Source organism: Vombatus ursinus, unplaced genomic scaffold (assembly GCF_900497805.2).
Source record: "Vombatus ursinus unplaced genomic scaffold, bare-nosed wombat genome assembly UNPS02014945.1, whole genome shotgun sequence".
In the NCBI taxonomy this organism is placed as follows: Eukaryota; Metazoa; Chordata; class Mammalia; order Diprotodontia; family Vombatidae; genus Vombatus; species Vombatus ursinus.
Window position 1 is genome coordinate 29,422,038 of NW_020954723.1, and position 20,256 is coordinate 29,442,293.

Here is a 20,256-nt window from a genome sequence, read left to right on the forward strand (position 1 = left end):
GGGAAGAATCCTTTGCCTGTTCCCAGAGTGCTTCAGGAAAGGAGAGGAAAAACTGTTTCCTTCTGTAAATAATCAGGAACAACACTGCAGTAGCCTCCACAGATTCCAAGCTTGATGTCTCATCATGGCACAGAGGTGACTTTGTGCTGTCAAAGGCTATGCAAGCAAATTAAGTTCTGGCAGATTCTACCCTACTGCAAAGGCTTTATGTATGGTTTTGTCAACAGACTGAATCTGCTTTCTGAGGATCAGACAGTAATCATCAGCTGGTCATGGGAAACCCATGAAACATGGTTCCCAGTACTAGACAGGCCTCTTCTTGCTTCTGCAGTGATAGTGGTAGGGCAGTGGGAAAAGGAACAAGGGGTGCTAAGAAATAGGCAGGTTTTAGGCTGTCTATACATTTTTAACTTGGCTGTGGGTGCACTAAATGTTAGATCCTAGTCCAACAATTGACAAGTAACATACTACCCAAGAAATAGAATCTTATAGATCTTGTCGTTCTTGCTATAAATTAAATAAGATGGAAGAAGGAAGTTGTAGCTAAAAACAAGGATGGCTCATAGGTTCTCCTTGGAGAAACAAAGGCATTAGAAGAGATGATTTTATCATGTGTCCAAATGCACTAAGAAATAAAATTCATAGAACAGCTCATATTACAGTGCTCATGGCTGATGTTGTTTGTCCTTTATTCTTGAAGAGGACTGTGACATCAGGAAGATAATATCATGACTTGCAACTGAATTGGACCTAAGTTAGGAGGGCTGTGCAAAGTCACCAGCCTCACGTTCTCCTTGAGACCCATCTGGGTCCAGTGGCAAGATATAGATCAGGACAACTGGAGATGGTCCCTGGTGCTCATGGTAGTTATTTGCAAAAAGACCAACATGAAATAATTGTATAAGCACCAATATTTGTTGGGCAAAACTGGGGGGGAATTCTAGGAACAACTTGATCAGACCTGCCAAATTAAATCAAAATACACACTAAAACTTGGTGACTTCAATTCACAAGTGAGAATAGGTGAAGGTGATAAGAGGGGGGAAAGACTTTTAGATGACACAGGAACCTAATTTCTCTACATCATTCATACTTTGGGAAAATATTAGGTAGATGCTAGACATAATGAATAATAAATAATATAACCCATATAAAAATGATTATATTTTAATACACAGAAAATGACCCATTATTTTGTTTCCAATTTTATTAATTTATTTATTTTTAGTTTTCAACATTCACTTCCATAGGATTTTGAGTTCCAAATTTTCTCCCCATCTTGCCCCTCCTCCACCCCAAGATGGTGTGCATTCTGAATACCCCTTCCCCTAATCTGCCCTCCCTTCTATCTCCCCCCACCTTTTCTTATCCCCTTCCCCTTCTATTTTCCTGTAGGGCAGGATACATTTCTGTACCCCATTGCCTTATTTCCCAGTTGCATGTGAAAACAGTTTTTAACATTTGTTTTTAAAACTTTGGGTTCCAAATTTTCTCCCTTCCTCCCTCCCTACCCACCCTCATTGAGAAGGCAAGCAACTTACTTGATACAGGTTATGCATGTGTGGTCATGCAAAACACTTCCATAGTAGTCATGTTGTGAAAAACTAAGTATATTTTCCTTCACCTATCCCACCCCTCATTTATTCTATTCTCTCTTTTGACCCTGACTCCCTCCTCAAAAGTATTTGCTTCTGATTACCCCCTTCCCCAATCTGCTCTCCCCTCTATCATCCCCCTGCTCTCTTATCCCCTTCCTCCCTATTTGTGGAAATCATTTTTGATTCAGCTGTTTGAGTATAGTCAGACCACCAACTTATAAGGACAAAGACTGAAACTGGTACAAAACCACAAAAAAGAATAAAAATTAGAAAAATATGTGGCAATTGAAATGATTTAATCCTAACCTTTTCAAATAAATGTAATACTAACTTACTCAAACAAAGTTATCTATAATGCAAAGTGGATTGTGGATGGAAGAAAGGGTATAGATACAGTCTATAGAAATTTCATACATAAGTTTAACCAATGTAGATCAATTGTGAAAACAAGGAGATCAAAAGAATATTTTAATACCTTATTCAGAAAACACTCATTTTTAAGCAGAGAGATATATCTCAAAGATAATATATATATATATGTATGTATGTATCAAAGACAATATTGGTTTAGAATATAAACTTATTGGTAAAGTCTTATAGAGAAGGATAATGAAAGATTATAAGCAGTACTACTTCATAAAATGGAGGAAAATATTAATAGTTAAAACCAATTTAAAGAAAGCTTGGTCAGAGACTCAACTCAACAAAGTCATCCTGAAGGTATTTAAGAGTGAAAATTCCATGGAAGGAGGGCAATAAACAAGAAAAAAGTGGGAAAAACTTGTGAAGATTTTTTTTAACAAATTATTTTCAACACTGAGGACAGTAGAGTCACCACATCTGGACATTAACATCACAGCCTCAGATGTACTCATAGAAGTAGAAATAGTATTAAAGAGAAGAAAGACCAGAAAATCAGCTGAATTAGCCAAAGTATGCATAAAGGAAGCCTGTGCTGGATCAGTTGGGAGGATATTGAGCAATCAATTCACAAGGTTACTGAAGGCAAAGGAGATACCAAAGGCATAGAAAATATCTTAGATGTTATTAATACCAGAACTTTTTAAGGTAACAGAGACTATCAATATCTATTGACTTATATGTCAACTTACCCATCTATGTAAGTTTATGAGATCATTTACACATGCTTCAGGTGAATTGAGTCAATGAGGGTATTGGCAGGGAGCAGTCATTTTTTTTTTTGCAAGTGAAATCCCATGGTAGACAATATATTTGTCATGACACAATTTTTCAAAAGTACAAATCCCCACCCCCTCTCTTTCTCACAACTTGTGTGACCCTGGATATGTCACTTAACCTCTCTATACCTCAGTTTCCTCATCTGCAAATTGAGGGGGTTGAAGAAGACCCCCTCTAAGATGTCTTCTAGCCTTAAAATCTGTGATCCTATGACCTCTGAACTTCTCCCAGAAATAAAGGTCCATCTTTTTAATACAAATATTCTACTAGTGTTGTTATATGGAAGCAAGACATAGAACATAAGTCTTCAAAGACTTGAAAATGAGTTATCACCTAGAGGGCAATGTACAGGTTCATGCTGGATGTGAGCAGACTGCAACATTTAAGTTGGTAGAAGGAACTTTAAAGAAGACTGTCAGTAGGGAAACATATGATAGGAATAAGTATTGCCCTCACGATAATGATGGAGGATAAAAGGTAAACAATCCTATTGCACCAGGGGTATACTTGTAGCATCAGGAGAAAGTGAGGAATCCCATCCCCAGCATACTGGACAGGTCTCCAGGAAGCAATTTATGAGAGTACATGGATAAGAGTCAAACGGAATGAACAGGCATAGATGGGTCATATCTTCAGTGCTAGAGAAATCATTTCACTTTATGAGATAACAATTCCATATAAGTATTGAAATAACATAAACCTAGAATGCTAGGATATACCAGATAGACAAATGGAGGGTGCTTAGATTTTCTGCTGACTTGGGGACATGATTAGGTATAGTGCCACACACCTGTGATCCCTGCTGCTGGGGAGGATGAGGCTGGTGGATCACTTGAGTTTGGGAGTGCTGAGGAGTAGTAGGGCTATTGTTGATCTGGTGCCTGAACTAAGTCTGGCACCAATATAGTGAACCCCTGTTAGTGGAGGGCTACCAGGCTGCCTGAGGAGAGGCAAAATAGCCCATGTCAGAAAAGCAGAGGAAATTAAAGCTTCTGGGCTGATCAGTATTGAGTCTAGGCCCGTGAGGGGCCACTATACTTCCAGATTAGGTGAAATAGGGAGACCCATTCTTTAAAAAAAAAAGAAAAAAAAAGATGCGTTCATTGAAATGAGGAACTTGGTTGATGGTAGTTTCTGCAATGGGCTTCATCATAAGAACTTGACCCCACCTCAACACTCAAGGAAAGCTCTCGAGGGAATTCCCAGTGAGGCTGTGCCATAATCCAAGGTCTCAAAGATACAATGTCCATGGTTTCATGGCATCTTGATACGCCACACAAAGGCCTAAGAAGGTATCTTGTAGGAAGTGACCTGTCTAAACTTCCTTTTCTTCATTGAATTTCCATATTCCTTCATCCTCTATAACAAATAGTTGCTGGTAAATAAAGCTGAAATTCTCTTAATGATAATCTCATTTATGTTCATTATAAGTAAGCACTACAAAATGATAAGATATCCCAACTAAAGATGTTTCTTTTGTTTTTGTGACACACTAAAACCAATTCCTTTATTTGCCTCTCTGAAGAGAAACCATGAGCCATCCTCCAGCCTTTACATAATTGTCAAATTAATATACCCAGGTCACAGGTGGGATCAAGTTGCTTCCCTGCTCAAGAACTTTCAACAGCTCCCTAGTCCCTCTTGACCAAAACATATTGGTCCCTCCTTGACCAAGCATTTGAAATCCTCCACCACCTGTTGTCAGCTTTCTAGATTTATTTCACATTACTTCCCTCTCATGCAGTCTATTGTTCCAGCCAAATTGGACCATTCTCTTTCACATAAACACATCACTTCCCATCTTCCTACATTTGCTTAAGCCATTCCTTTTCCCCTAAAATATACTCCTTCCTCATTTCCACATTTTACAATCCTTATCTTCTTTCAAGGTTCAGATCAAGGGTCACCTTTTCCGTGAAGCTTTTCCTGATCTGTACAACTCCCTAAAGTTATTTTCTATGTATATGTATATGTATATGTGTATGTATATGTATATGTATAATATGTGTATGTGGGTGTATGTGGGTGTGTGTATATATATATATTATGTATGTATGCATATATATATATATGTATGCCCCATAAAGTTATCCCTCTGTCTTAGGTCTCTCCAGAGCTTTTTGTCAGATCTCTCCTTTACCTTTGCCACTCTCCACCCTATATGACACTTATCTCTGTTCATCTTGTGTGCCCCTCTGATAGAAGAAAAGCCCTTTGAGGCCTGGGATGTCTCACTTTTGTCTTTATATCTCCATTACAAAGCATAATATCTACATGTAAGATTATAGGATCATACATTTAAGGCTGGAATAGAATAACTACTGAATCAGCATTTGCTGAATTGGAATGAAGTATATAGACATGAAAATGGAGACTGATAGCTGAGGGTAACCATAGGAGGAAGGGGGAAGCCAATGAGCTTTTCCAATTTTTTTTCATGGGAGGTGCTCAGATAATGTTCCCCACAAACCCAGGGTGAGTATTTCTGCCAGTATATCTTTTTCATTCCTTCTCCATGCTTAAAAGTCCTGCTAAGGCATCTGAACATCTGTTCCTCAGGAATATGATGGGATTGAAGGTAAAATGAAAGGGTGGGAAAGGATACCAGAAGCCCATGTGTGGTAGTCCAAAAGTAAAACTTCTAGATTTCTTAGCCTTGCCTTTCTCGTGACATGTTGTTTCAATTCTCAAAGGAGGGTGAGGGAAGCTGACCCTCCTACTGCCTGGTACCGTTGGCCTGCCTCTTTCTGGAATCCTCATATTTGGAGTCCTTGGCACCTTCTTACCTGTGATATCAGAAATGGAAAAGCAGAGGAGCCTGAGTGAGATGCCTGCCTTCATTATAAAACCCCTGGCCCTCATCTGTATCTTAGAGCAGCCCTATTGTATGGGACAACACAGGTGTACCCATATTGCCCTATAAAACTAGGAGTTCAAAGAGCCTGACAAAGCCTGGGGACCAGGCCAGGAAGGTGGCTTCCTACTGGATTACTGATGTCTTTCCTCCCAGTAGATACCTGAACTGAGAGTCAAATGCCCCTTCTTTGAAGGCTAAGCCATAGACATGTCCTGTTCCTCTGCAGAGCTGGTTGCATCCTCATCTCTGTGGCAACTGTGCTTTATACCCTCTTCCTCATGCCCCCAAGTAATAATATTAATAATAGCTGTCATTTCTAAAGCATTTGTAAGGTTTGCAAAATGCTTTCCATGTGTTATCTCACTTGATCTTCACAACAACCCTGTGAGGTAGGTGCTGTTATTAATCTCCTCATTTTACAGATGAGGAACTGAGGCTGAGCATGAGGCGTCTTGTTTAGTCACATAAGCTAGTTAGTATCAGAGGAAAGATTCAGGTCTTCCTGACTCAGAGTTCAACACTCTCCATTACTCCACCTGGCCTTCCCTTGTGTGAGTTAAAAGTCAAATAAAGGCTTAGTATTGGGGGGGCAATTGGGGTTAAGTGACTTGCCCAGGGTCACACAGCTAGTAAGTGTTAAGTGTTTGGTCTGAGGCCGGATTTGAGCTCAGGTCCTCCTGAGTTCAGGGCCGGTGCTCTATCCACTGAGCCACCTAGCTGCCCCAAAGGAATAGATTTTTTTTTTTTTTTTTTGGTGAGGCAGTTGGGGTTAAGTGACTTGCCCAGAGTCACATAGCTAGTGAGTATTATGTGTCTGAGGCTGGATTTGAACTCAGGTCCTCTTGACTCTAAGGCCGGTGCTCTATCTACTGCACCACCTAGCTGCCCCCAAAGCTTAGTATTTTTAACATCATTGGCCAGTCTGCTTCTCCTATGGGAATCTCTAAATCCCCACAAATGGCTGCAATGAACTACAGAGATGGCATAATGGATTAGTAATCTCTAATTTATGGAATAACTAAAGGATAAACAATAAGTACCTGTCCCCTGAAATACTAGATATGCACCACAATGGTTCTTTGAGTGTATATTAAAATAGATACTGGTGGCCCTATATAGAGACGAGCATAGTTTATCAAAGGGCTAAGTAAGGCTCATCCAGGCAGCTCTCATCTTTCATAGTATTCTAACAGGGAAGGGACTTCAAAGATGATCTGGTCTATTCCCTTCACTTCACAAATGAGGGCTGGAGACGTTCAGTGACTGACCCAAGGTCACACACTAATGAGGAGCAAGAATGAGATTTTTTAACTCAGGTCCTATAAGTCCCAATCCAACGCTCTTTCTACTGTGTTATACCATCTCCCTCCCTGTACCTGCCTCACCCCAAGTTGCATGTCTATGCTTACAACAATTCTGATGATGGATATTGGACATGCCTTGCAGAATTCCAATCCTGGCCTCTTAGGTATCTGATGCTGCTCCTTACAATCCTCTTCTCCTCCAGGCCAGCTGTGTGCCTTGTGCCTTGTTCCTCCCCCATCCTAACAGCTCATCCAGAGCTTTTAATCCTACTTTTGAAATCTGCTCTGTTCTCTCAGCCTAGGGTCTTCTGTTTCTAATCCAGTTTCTTCCCGTAAATGGAATTGTAATTTTGGCTACATGGAGAGGGAAGGGACATTTAAAGCTCATTCAACTACACCATTTTAAATACTTTATGACCCTTGCTTCAAACACACACACCCAAACTATTGTGATAATGAAAAAAAAAAACATCTCTTGTATTTTTGCCTCAAACTTTTATCATAGCAGAAAACTCTGGAGATTAGGGTTTACTAGTTAGTTTGCTATTGAGACTGGAAAAGGAGGTTTGTCTCCCTTTGACTTCTGATCTTAGATACAAGTACCAGAAGAAACCTAAGAAACAAGAAATCAGGCCCTCAGACAACAGAATAGAAAGTAAAGAAATTGCCTTGAACCTTTATTGTCAGGAAAATGGGTTTTCTGAAGTCCTCCGTCATTCTGATATCCTGGTCACTGCTGCACAGCAGGATTCAGGTCTATCCTTACATCAGAATTCTGCTGACACTTTTCCATCCTAACACCTCTAACCAAATTAGCCACTCTAAGGCATTTGCCTTCTGGAATTAAAGCTCCTAACCAAGAGGAAAGGTGCTGTCATAACGAGATCAGTGATGCTTTCAAGAGCTGTTTACTTTCTTATTGGATGGTCTTATGGTAAGTTTGACTCAAAATGTCGACCCCCTTGTTGTTATTGAGGTGGAGAGGGAAGGAGGAACAGAAGAAAGGACTGGTTGGTCTGATGAAGGCAAAGAATGGTAAAACACATCCTTGCTTCTTTCCACTTTAAGCCGTTGCCAAACCCCATTACCATCTTCCTGCCAACTGTCCGACAAGAATTGTTCAGACGTTTTCATTTTTACCTATGCAGTTTTGACTGTGAAAGCAGAGGGAAGTAGCTTCCAAGGGCCTTAGGGCTGAAGATGTACGGTATCTTAAGATAAACTTCCGTTCTGGAGGTGGGGGAGGGGAGCGGCAGTCCTTCTGGTAACCATGGTGTTTCCATGACAATGCTTGGGGTAAAGTGCCCAAGGGAACAGCCAGCTAGGGCAGTATCCTCACTGCTGAGAAACTTTTCAGAAGAAAGGTAGGATCCTGTTCGGTCTTGGATGGGAAGTAATGGAAATGAGAATTTCTCCATACTCTGATCTTTTTTCTTTCTGGTGGGATGGTTAGGTCAAGTTAAGAGCAATAGCTCACGTAACAGGAATGGGGAAGGGCAGAACCGAACACGGATGCTGGCTAGGGAAATAAAAGGCTTTGGATCACCAGTTGTATAAACTCTACAGATACAAAGTGAGGCTCAAGTCAACTTAGCAAAAGCAGAGCATTAGGAGCATCAGATCTGAATATAAGGGCAAGAGCACTGATAGTCCTGAAATAAAGGTCTGTATGTGGGCCTCTGAGATTCTAGTTGTAGGATTTCTTGCATTCTTCCTTGAGTTTCTTGAAAGGAGAAAGGTACCATTCAATATCGATATCACTCTTTTATTCTAGAGGAATAGAATCTTTCCATAATGATCGACCTCTCCTTGGCTAGGAACATAATTCTTGTTGTTCCACTGTCAAATGAGGCTCACCAAACCTTATCATTCTAAAAGAGGAGCATAAGCAGGTGCCTGGACCTACCTGGACTATTCCCAAAATGAAACCATACCTACTGTCCCAGAGTTTGTGCATTCCTAGGTACTCACATTCCCTTATCATTTTGATCTCTCCCCAGATTTAGTCCCCCTGCCTTTCATGAAAACCAATCTTCTCCACATCTAACATGTAGTCTCATCTTCTTGGTGCCAATAGAGCAGCAGTAGTATCCTTGGCTGGCCAGCTCATTAGCAAAAATCCTATCTCCCTTACCAGGGATGGTACAGGGAGGAGTATGCAAACTGGAAGCCCCTGAAAGCAGTCTGCATTTGCCTGCTCCACAGGCCAAGGCAAAATTTAAAGTTGCAATGCCCCTATTTTCCTCCAATCTGGAAAACCCATCCCCTGGAAAATGGGCCAACCCTAAGAAAGGTTAGGCCATCTCCAGTTTCCATTAGACCTTGCTAGGAGATCCAACAAATATGAAATTTCCATGCTTTTGTCACATCTGGATCTTGTATTATGTTGGGAGGGTGGTGGGACAAGGGAACGTAGCTTTATCACCAATGGAACATTGCTTTATCCCCAAAATAAACAGTAAGTATTAAGATACCATCTGGTAGTTGGAAACACAGCTGGGGAGAGGCAGCTGGGGATTGTTGCTTCCTAACTACCTTCTTTTCATGGCGTCCAGCAGGTAGTATCTATATTCTTGGCCTTGTTTCACCATCTATGAAACAGAGGCAAGCAGGCACACTTACCTCAATCCAAGGAAGAGGGAACATGTGGTCAGCCTGCTGAGCACTCAATTGAGGGGGTGGAATGCAGCAAAAAAAAAGAGCCCATCAAAGCATCCTCATAACAAACCCAGAGAGCTGGGTTACTCCTTCCCTCTCCACCCCCACCCCCAACCCAGCCCAGACCTACTTCCAAAGAACTCATGAGCAGCATTCAATCCAGGCTAGTAGGTGAGGGGGTGGGGAGGGAGGGAGGACAGACATGCATAGCATCCCTTTCTTTTCCTTCTCTTCCCCACCCACCAAGGAGTTTGCAAGAGAAGAGATTGAGGAGTGGGGGGAAGGGAGGGAAGAATGCATCATCAGAAACACAAAGGAAAGAAAACTAAAGGGGGAGGGGGATTAATCATAAATTGGGGCTGCTGCAGCTGCACAGAAGGTGGAAAGGAGGACTGGAGATAAGCTAAGGCTACAAAGGCAGAGATGATACCGAAACAGGGTGAGAGCGAGAATACAGGACAAGTAAAGAATAAAAAAAGTCCATTGGTCTAAAAGAGGAAGGAGGAGAAGGGAGGAAAAAGGGGAGAAAAATAGAGCTATTTCATTTGCTTTTTTTGTTTGTTTTTAAAATTTTCATTTTTAAAAATTTCTTTCTTTTTTTCTTTTTAAGAATCTCACACCTGATATTCCACGTTCCATCCATTTCGGTTCACCAAGGGCAATGAAGAAATTCTCTTGCCTTTCGTATTCCTCCTCATCTACTATTTTAACCCTTACGGTTTTCCTGTAGGGACAACAAGAGAGACAGTGTGTATAGTGGGTTGGTTGGCTGGTCTCCTGGAGTGCATTCTGCAATATAGTACCCATTGCTCTCATCACATGCAGCCCCATCCCGCCACGGCCATTGGCAGGATTATGGTGGTTTTTGTTGTTGTTGTTGGTTTTGGCTTTTTGTAGGTTTGGGGTTTTTTGGTTGTCATTCTAAAAACAATCATAATAATAATTGGTCTCTGTTTTTCTTAGCATCTCAGTTGTAATTCTTACAGGTGAGTTGGGAAGGGAGTTGAAGGAAGCAGGAATGACAGGTAAGAGGGGAGAAGGAGGAAAGGGGTAGGAGAAGACAGGGAGAAGATTTAGTCCCTGCTGATGGTTAGTGGGAGGTATCTTTCTGCCACACACATTCCATCTGGCATCACATGGTATTGATGGCACCCTGTCAGCCGACTGTCAGCCAAGATTGGGCAATAAAGCCAAGGTGATAATTTACCTCCCATGGCCTAATACCCATCTTTCATGAAAGATCTAAACATAAGGGGAATAGAGAGCTGGAGAAAGAGAGAAGGAGAAACAACTCTTCCTATACTGTCTCTGGCTGTAAGATGGCTGATTGTATACTATGCCTTTTTTTCCTGTTTCAGAGCTTTGTTGGTAGAAAAGATATGCCAAAGATGCCCTTCCACAATTGGAACAGGCACGTCATTTAAAAGTTGCCTGTAAAACAGAATTATGTAAATTGAATCCGAAATGCCCATTAGCTTACATAATTATGTATAATATGGTATTATATAATTATATTACTATAAGTGGTGCTGTGTCCCAAAGTTGGCTCCACTACATGTCACAATTAATCACCATGAAAAAAAAAATCCCCCCAGTGCCTAACACAACACCTAGCATTATAACAAATGCCTGGTAATTGCTTGTTGACTTGACTTGTCTTGATATAGACATAGGATGATAATTTTCTGTCTCTGAGTAGCTCAACAAAGTATATAGTTTCTTTAAAAGAAAAGGAAGTAGGAAAAGCCAGAGGTAGGACTTTTCTGTGATTGTAACCACTACAAACCTACTGGCACACAGCTGGGCAGCCTTCATTTCAGTACTGTTCCTTTAAAACAGATACACACACACACACACACACACACACACACACACACACACATATAAACATACAGAAGCAGCCACATCCTCATAGTTATTTTTAGCTGCTTGCATTGGACTGAGGCTGAAATGGCCCTGGGGGCTGAGAGGACTTGAGCATTTCATAAGCCTGAATCTTTAGGTACTGTCTGCTGAATTGGCTTCCTACCTCATTTCAGCGAAATTTTGTAGGTTTGCTTTTTTTGTTGTAAGGAGGATCACTTATTCTACACAGATGCCAGAAATCTAGGAAACTATCACCTCAGTAGATGGTTCTGTATACCTGTGCTCAGCTACCTAGGATGCTTGTTTGTTTGTGGTTTTTTCGGCATGATTTCTATGTATTTTCCCTATCTTGTCTCCCTTTAGATCAAGGGTTCTTAACCTGGTCACCATGAACTTGTTTATTTTTTTTGATATTTTGATAACTATATTTCAATATAATTGGTTTCCTTTGAAATCCTATTTCTATTTCTACTCTATTTTCTTCATTTAAAAAAACATTATTCCAGAGGTTTCACCTACTTCCAAAGAACTTATGAGTAGCGTGTATTTAATGCAAGCTAGTGAGTGAGGCTGTGGGGGGAAAGGGAGAACTGACCTGCATAGCATCCCTTTCTTTCCCTTCTCTTCCCCAACCATCAATGAATGTGTTTGAGGAGATGTTGAGGAATGGGAGAATGAGAGAAGGAGGCATCATTAGATTACCAAAGAGGTCAGTACCACCAAAAAAAAAAAAAAGGTTAAGAACCCTTCCTTTTAGATTGTAAACTCTTTGAGAGCAGAAACCATACATACAATTTTCTTTGGAGACAAGTTATTTTGTGCCTTAAGTGAATTATTTCCTTCCTGGTTGCCAGCCATCTGGTGGGGTAGGAGAAAGCCTCCAATGTAATATTGACCAGAATCTTTTCTTCCTACTTTCCTCCCTGTCTTCTCTGTCAGTCTCTCTCCTTTTCTGTCTCTCTGCACCCATTCCCTTGGTCCCACCCTGATTCCACAAAGAAAGCAAGTGCCACTGAAGAGATCCCTTATGGGTACCATGTGACAGGCTGACATATGTATGGCAGCATTAAGGATTGAGCAAAGAAACAGAGGGAGAACAGGAAGGGAGAATATGAGAGGAAAAGGGAGAGTGGATAACAAGAGTGAGAAGACAGGAGGAAGAAAAAAAGGAGGTGAAAGAAGAAGAAAGAGTGTTAATGTTAGTGTGGAGGACAGGGTACTACACCTTTCTGTAAACTCATATCCACCATGCGGGGCCCCATCAGTTCAATGAAGTAATTCTTGTTTTTCTCATACTCCTCATCATCAATTACCTTGATGTGAATTGTTTTGCTGTGGATGGAAAAAAAGTATCATAAGCAGGCAGAAGTGGGGCAGGCTAACCAGGGAAGGAGAGGACAAGAATTAAAAAAAAAAAAAAAAAAAGGAAGGAAGAAAGAAAAAACAAACAAACAAACAAATGAGACCAGAAGGTCAAAGTTAACTCAACCACCATACAATTTCAAGTGGCCTAAGAGGATATGCTGGGGCCTCTCCTAAGCCTAAACTTCAAAAGGGACCAGTTAGGGTTTCTATAAATATCAAAGGGATATACAAGGAATAACCAGGTCTTTGAGCCCAGAGAAACTACAATAGCTCCTCAATTCCATATAGATAACTAAAATAAAGCATGGTTGGTTGAACCTCTATTGGAAATCTCTTTCTTGGGAAAGAAGGTAGGGTGGGATGGAAGGTCAAGGGTTTATAGGCCAGACTTGTTTTGGGATAAATTTATTTCTTTATTTGTCTTTTTAAAAAAACTTAACAAATTATAAATTCCTTTCAGGCAAGAATTTTTTTGTTTTTGGAGGGGGAGAAAAAGAGGGAAAAGTAGGAAGACCTCTGTACCTCTACTGCCTAGCATGTAGATGTACTTGTACACAGTACATATTTCACAAATATTTGTTGAATTGAATTGTGAACTGTCTTCAACACATCCAGGACTCTCCTACAGAGATAGATGACATTGTTAGTTTGGTTGGGTGGGATAATGTCTTCTCCCTTTGCAGACAGATTGGGGTAATAGTTTTCAAGCACAAATTTAAGAGCTCTGTCATGCCTCTTATTGAAATGTTGGCTCCCAAATCCTGATGTAATTTTGTTCACCCATTATGTTCCAGTGTCCTTTCTATTCTATTTCTCTATTTTTTTTAAAATATTGATATGTTTAATGGCTGATGTGGTCTAACTGTTCTGCTCAACTAAGATGTACCAAGTCCCCTTAGTTGTCCATTTCCTGAACACTCATAGTTTATGCTATTTACCTAAAGTCAAATCTATACTCTCATCATTCTTAAAACGAAAAGAAAATGGTCACTACTCCAGAAAACCAAACCCTTACCATGAACAAAGAATTACACGTACTGACTAGCCAGCCCCTGAGCAGTTTCAACCTGGGAAGAGGTCACAAAAGGTAGCTTGTGAGCCCTTATAGACCATCATTTTGAGGACATGTGACCCTTGACCTTCCTTCTTCAGAGAAGAGAGTTGGTCTCTTGACCACTATTTGGGATTTGGTAGTGAGTGATCCTAGGGAAATTTCCCCTATTTTTTATTAAATCATGGAAGGTAAAGGGTAGAGCTCGAAGCAGGATAGGCTAGAAACAAGGACTTTAGTAATATGTATATGATTCTGGTGGTAAGTATTCTCTCCACAGATGCAGATTGCAGCCTCTCTACAGTTTGGTTGATAGTTGGGTTTCAAGAGCTGCTGTAGGAAAAGTTTGCCAACTTGTGGCCACTTCCTTCCCTCACCTAATTCTGAGGCAGATAGCTATTACATCATTGGCACTTACTCAAGGTCTTTCCAGTTTGATAGAACCAAAAAGCAGAGCTTGCTCTCTATTGGCATAGTCTTCAAGAACCCAATTTCACCTTCATGGCCTAATGAGACATCATAGCAGGACTTCAGTGGAGAAGAAACAGAAATACTTTCAAGACAGTCCAAGGGAAGTCCATGGAAGAAGAAACCTCAAGTTATTAAGGAGAGTTGGGGAAATGCAATCATTTCTGAGGATGATGTCATGAAAGGCAGCCATGATATTCTCCTAAAAATATCCCCCTGGTACCTTTTTCTAATCCAAAATACTAGACTAAATAAAATATATGACTAAAACAATATGACCTTTCTTATGCTCTCTTCTGTCATGAGCAAAATTATGAAATGCTGGGGCAGCTAGGTGATACAGTGGATAGACTACTGGCCCTGAAGTCAGGAGGACCTGAGTTCAAATCCAGCCTCAGACCAAACACTTGCCACTTACTAGCTGTGTGACCCTGGGCAAGTCACTTAACCCCAATTGCCTTAAAAAAAAAAAAGAATTTTGAAATCCAGCCTCCATCCCTGTAGGAAACAGAGATGAGAGATTGGGGACTAAATTACAATTAAAGGCTTATGTTAGACTATAGGGAGAATGAATCGAGGGTAGAGAATAAGCATTTATGTAGTGTCTACTATGTGCCAGGCACCGTGCTAAGTACTTTTGTTTTACAGATATAATCTCATTTGAGTCTCACAAAACTCTGCAAGGTAAATGCTCTTACCCCCATTTTATAGTTGAGGAATCTGAAGCAAACATAGGTTAAGTGACTTGCCCGGGGTCATGCAGCTAGGAAATGTTGGAAGCCATATTTGAATTTAAGTCTTCTCAACAATAGACCCAGTGCCACTGTGCCACCAGCTGTCTCAAGTTACCCAGTAAAATACTCCTTCCCCACCTAAGGATGGAGTAAAGAGCCCTGTTGCTCTATTCGTTGAGATGCTATCTTACCCAGAGGCTTGCTAAATCACTTCCAACCTCTGAATTCTATAACTAATCCCCTTTTCTGCTCATAGCCCCACGTGAAGTTATATGGAACAAGTAAGATTCAATAAGAAACATAATCCAGCTTATGTGGCTTCCCATGAGTTTTTAACCTACAATTAATTATGAATATCTTTGTATAAAACACACATTATATCTATAATTCAGGCAAAAATAAATCTCAACCTGGATAGGAAATCTATCAGCACAAAGAAACGGAACATGATAGTTTCTTTGGTCCTAGACACTGTCACCTGAGGGACATGTCAATATTCCCTGCCAAATTCTGTTTCTCAGGGAAGTGGTTACCATGTAGGTCTTCCAAATTCCACATCCATATATATACTAAATGTCATAGGCTTCTTCATGTCATTTCTAACCCTATAAACTCTCAGTCTCAAAGTTGAACTGAAATAAGGAAGTCTGGAATTTGACCTAATCTACTATTTTAGGATCTTTATACCCAATTCATCCACCATTCCCTCTTTTTCCTCCCATCTCTATGGCCATTTATGCAATGTCCCTGGAGCCAAAGTATTCTAAGCAGTTTGGTCCTAAATTTAATCTGGCACCTTAAGAGCCAAGAGTGCTTTCAGAGGCTTCCAGTGCCTGCTCACACCTCCACTACAATCCTTTCTGTTGAAACCAGTGCCAGACTATGCAGGGTTTTGATCCCAAGACCTGGCTGTGGCCATGGGAAAAAGAGAAGCACCCATGACATAAAGGCATCAGTAGCCAAGATGGGATTAAGTCAGTGCTTACCCATGTTGGTTGGATCATAACTCAGCAGATTCCCTTGTGCTGGGGACATACTACCTTTCAGATCAGACCACCCCTGCAAAGAGTACTCTCTCATCATTGAGAAGCCACAGCCTTCAGTGGGGAAAACATACTCCTGCTGCACTTCTGAAGTTTATTCTCAAGAGTATATGAGTTAAGTGCTACAGATAATGTGGATGATCATAGAATCACTTTACTCTGCTTTGTCCCAGAGAGCAAAAGAACCAGTTGGTAAAGTTACAGGGAGGTGGATTTCAGCACACTAGAAGAAGGACAATTAAGAAAATACAATCTCAGAATTGGAAGAGACCTCCAGTCCAATTTGTACCAGAAGAGGAATCTTCTCTATGACTTACCATCAAATGGGCATCCAACCTCTCCCATCCTACTTTGGAACATCAGGAATTGTTGAACACATTTTTCCTTAAATCAAGCCAAAATCTCCCTTCTTTACAACTTCCACCAATAAGGGGAATGCTATTTCTAGGTCTCATCTCTGGAGTGAAGCAGAAAAAAAAACTGGCAACTATCTTGTCCCCTCCAATTCTTCTCTTCTTCAGGCTAAAATTCCCTATTTCCCTCAAGTGGCATTGTTTTTAGTCCCTTCACTATCCTAGTCACATCCTAATTTGTCAAAAACCTTCCTAAAAAGTGAGCCCACTATTGAAAAGACAAGGTTTAAAGCAAAACCAAATGAAAATATATATAATATTCTCATATCTAGTTGGAGAGTTCAGTTGCTTAGTTGGAATGTGATGAAGTGTTGGAGCCTTAAGCCATAAAAATGGCAAAATCAAGACTCAAACCTGTTTTATTATGTAAGGTTTAAAAAACAATGTATGTAAATTGCTTTATAAACCTAAACATCTTATATAAATGTCAGTTATTGTTACTACTAACAGGTCTTCATCGTTTTGAGGTATTGAATTTGAGAGTAACCCAGCAGGCTGCAACATCGCTGAAGAGAAGGTAATCAAAGGAGTAGATGAGCAACAATGAGGATGGAGTGGCCACATGACAAAATGGAAGGATATTAAGTAGACTGTTCACTAGGACATCAGTTGATGGAAGGCCTGTGTGCTCTACCAGCATCCTCATAATGCAAGAGCCCTAAAAACCTGGGCAGATGCCCTGTGACAAAAGTATGGAAAGGAATGGACAAGAGCTGCATAAAAGGTACAGCAACCCACCTCCTGACAGAGATGTGATGGACACAAGAGGCAGAATGAGATATACATTTTTGGACATGACTGATAATGGAAACTTGTTCTGCTTGTTAGAATGCTTTTGTTTTTCTTGCCAATGGGGGAGAGGAGATAGAGATAGGAAGGAGAATAGAGGAAGAATAGAGTTACCCAAAAAAAGAGAACAAAAAGAAGACCAGAAGGAATCACAGACAAGCAGGATAGCTTTGAAAGTTACGTGGTGAATTTGTTATGTCTTTTAAAAGAAATCCAAATTCTATAAAATAGAGGATGATAGTTTCTCTCCACTGTGCCACTTAGCTGCCTAAATAACCAATAGGTCACTGACTCTATACTACTGACACTCTCCACTCACTGCCAATGGGGCCAATTAAGCACATAGTAGGTGCTTAATTAATTTTGTTTGTAAAAAGGGAAAAGGACCTATTTGTAAACTCACAGTGGAGAGAGAGCTAGTTCTGGAGTTATGAAGACCTGAGTCTAAATCCAGTCTTAGACATTTACAAACTGCATGGCCCATGGCAAGTCATTTAACCTCCCTTTGCCTCAGTTTCCTCAATGGCAAAGTAAGTATGGATAATGAACTACTCAGCTTTCCCCTGATGCTTTCTGAAATCTCAAACCTTAATCTACTATTTCTTCATCTAGACTCCACATTCTTGCTGATTAAGACCAACAACCCCCAACCTTCCCAGAAGTCAGATTTTGGGGCCTGGAAAACAGGGAAAGAGAGCTTTATTGCAGGCCTATCATGTTGGCAGAGCAACCATGACTCTTGAAACTGACACTAATTACTTTCTCTCTTGAGAATAAGTAAGGACATAAAGACCCCTGGAACTCTCTCAGGGTTGTATAAACTGATTTACATGTGAGACAGCTACTAAAAATGTCAACACAAACTAAGGTTGACTTAAAAATAATAATTACTAACAATAGCTAACATTTATATAGCACCTACTATGTGCCACATGCCATACTAAGTGCTTTTCTGTTATCTTACTTGATCTTCACAACAACCCTGTGGGGTAGGTGCTATTATTATCTCCATCTTACAGATAAGGAAATGGAGGCAGACAGAGGTTAAGTGACTTTCTCAGAGTCACACAGCTAAGTATCTGATGTCAAATTTGAACTCAGAACTTCCTGACTCCAGGCTTGGCACTCTACCCACTGCACCACTTAGCTCCCTAGATATAATAGATATTAAATGTCCTACTCATGGGATTTCATATTCCACTGTGTTCTGCATCTGGAGCATTGAGTTCAGTTCCATAAATACATTTTTAAACTTTAAAAAAATGTAAAGCTTAAAATTTTAATTAAAAATTAAAATTAAATTATAAAATAAGATAAATTTTATATTTAAAATTTTCCCTTTTTATTATTATAAATATGACAAACATCAACATTTTCCCATACAAAGAAAGAAAAAAAAGGACTATATATGAAACTGTGATTATCTATCACTTTGAGGTTTTTATATATTTCAAATTTACCATGGTAGTTTAAGCATTGTCTTGCTTATCTATGTACCCTTTAAAATTTTTCTCCTTTACTTATTTTTAAATGACTGATTGACATTTTTCTTTCTTTTCTTCCTTTTGTAGTATCATTATCACTCCCTCTACCATCCCTCTACCCCCCCAAAAAAGTGTTTGTATCCTTTAACAAATAAGTTGGGGAAAAGCTCACGTTCTTACATATTTATTCAATTTCTTTTTCTGATATTAGGCTATTTAAATCCATTTCTGTTATTATTCTGTGGGTAGTTTTTTTAAAATAAAAATCCATTTATTTCATTTAAGTCATAAACTTTCTTGGCATATGATTGGGCAAAAGTTTCTAATAACATCCTTTATGTCATCATTTGTTATAAAGTCTCCTTTTTATTTCTAATATCAGAAATTTATTTTTTTCTTCCTTTTATTTTTAATCAGATTAGGCAAGTTTATCTTTTATTCATCCCCCCTCCCAAAAACTTCTAGTTTCAATTATCAATTCAATTTTTATGTTTTTGCATTTTTAATCTCTTATTTTATGAATTTCTATTTTTGTGTTTCGTTGGAGTTTTTTTTTAATTTGATGCTTTTCTAGTTTTTCTTTTTTTTTTTTAGTTGCATGTTCAATTTATTAATTTGTTTTTTTTTCTTAGTTGTTGAAAGTGTTTAGAGATAGAAATATTCCCCAAAGGACTGCTTTGGCAGCATTCCAAAAGTATGTGGCTTCATTGTTGTGATTTCGTTTGATGAAATTACCCATTGTTTCTATGGCTTGTTCTTTGACCCACCAGTGCTTTAGGATTAAATTATTTAGTTTCCATTTAAGTTTGAATCTTTTCTTCAATTAATTAAATTAGTTAAATTAAATTAATTAAATTCCCATAATGGAGAAAAATTTTTATTGTGCGGTGGTCAGTAAATGATGTGTAGAAAATTTTTTGATTTTCTGAATTGGTTTCTGATTTTTTTGTGCCTGTCACTTGATCACTTTTAGTAGAGGTGGGCACCTTATTTCAAGATGAACATGGATGAATTGGAGGATATCTAGAGGGCAACCAGCATGGTGAGGAACCTGAAAATCATAACATACTAGGGATGGAGCCACAGAGAGAAGAGTACTAAGGGCAGACATGATTGTTATCTTCAAATGTTTTTAAGCTGTTATGCAGAAAAGGGAATGGACTTCTCTGTTATTTTTGAAGGTAGAATCAGTGGTTGGAAGTTACAAGGTGGCAGACTTTAATTTAATAAAGACTGCTCTGAAATCTAGAGCTGTCTAACGAGATATGCCTTAGGAAGTGGTAAGCTCCTTTTCACTGCATGCATGCAAGCAGATTATGGGTGACCATCTGTAAAGGATATTATGGAAAGCATTTCTACTTTAGGTGGAAAGTAGAATATTTAGCTTCTAAGATTCTCCACTTCAGTTTTAATATGCAATCAGGAA

The 20,256-nt window shown here is 39.6% G+C and overlaps 1 protein-coding gene across 8 annotated transcripts in view; it reads right to left on the bottom strand.

Annotated features, from left to right (window-relative positions):
• The window catches only part of LOC114030098 (sodium/calcium exchanger 3), a 216,225-nt gene that overhangs the window by 14,316 nt on the left and 181,653 nt on the right, over positions 1-20,256 (bottom strand). For 6 of the 8 annotated variants that reach the window (XM_027844784.1, XM_027844781.1, XM_027844783.1 and 3 more), the window contains exons 3-4: positions 10,238-10,341; positions 5,459-5,584 (exon numbers count right to left, since the gene is read on the bottom strand). In XM_027844784.1, coding sequence (XP_027700585.1) covers positions 5,459-5,584; positions 10,238-10,341 — 230 coding nt within the window. The remainder of the gene's footprint in view (positions 1-5,458; positions 5,585-10,237; positions 10,342-20,256) is intronic. The other 2 variants (XM_027844787.1, XM_027844786.1) reach the window with 1 other exon arrangement.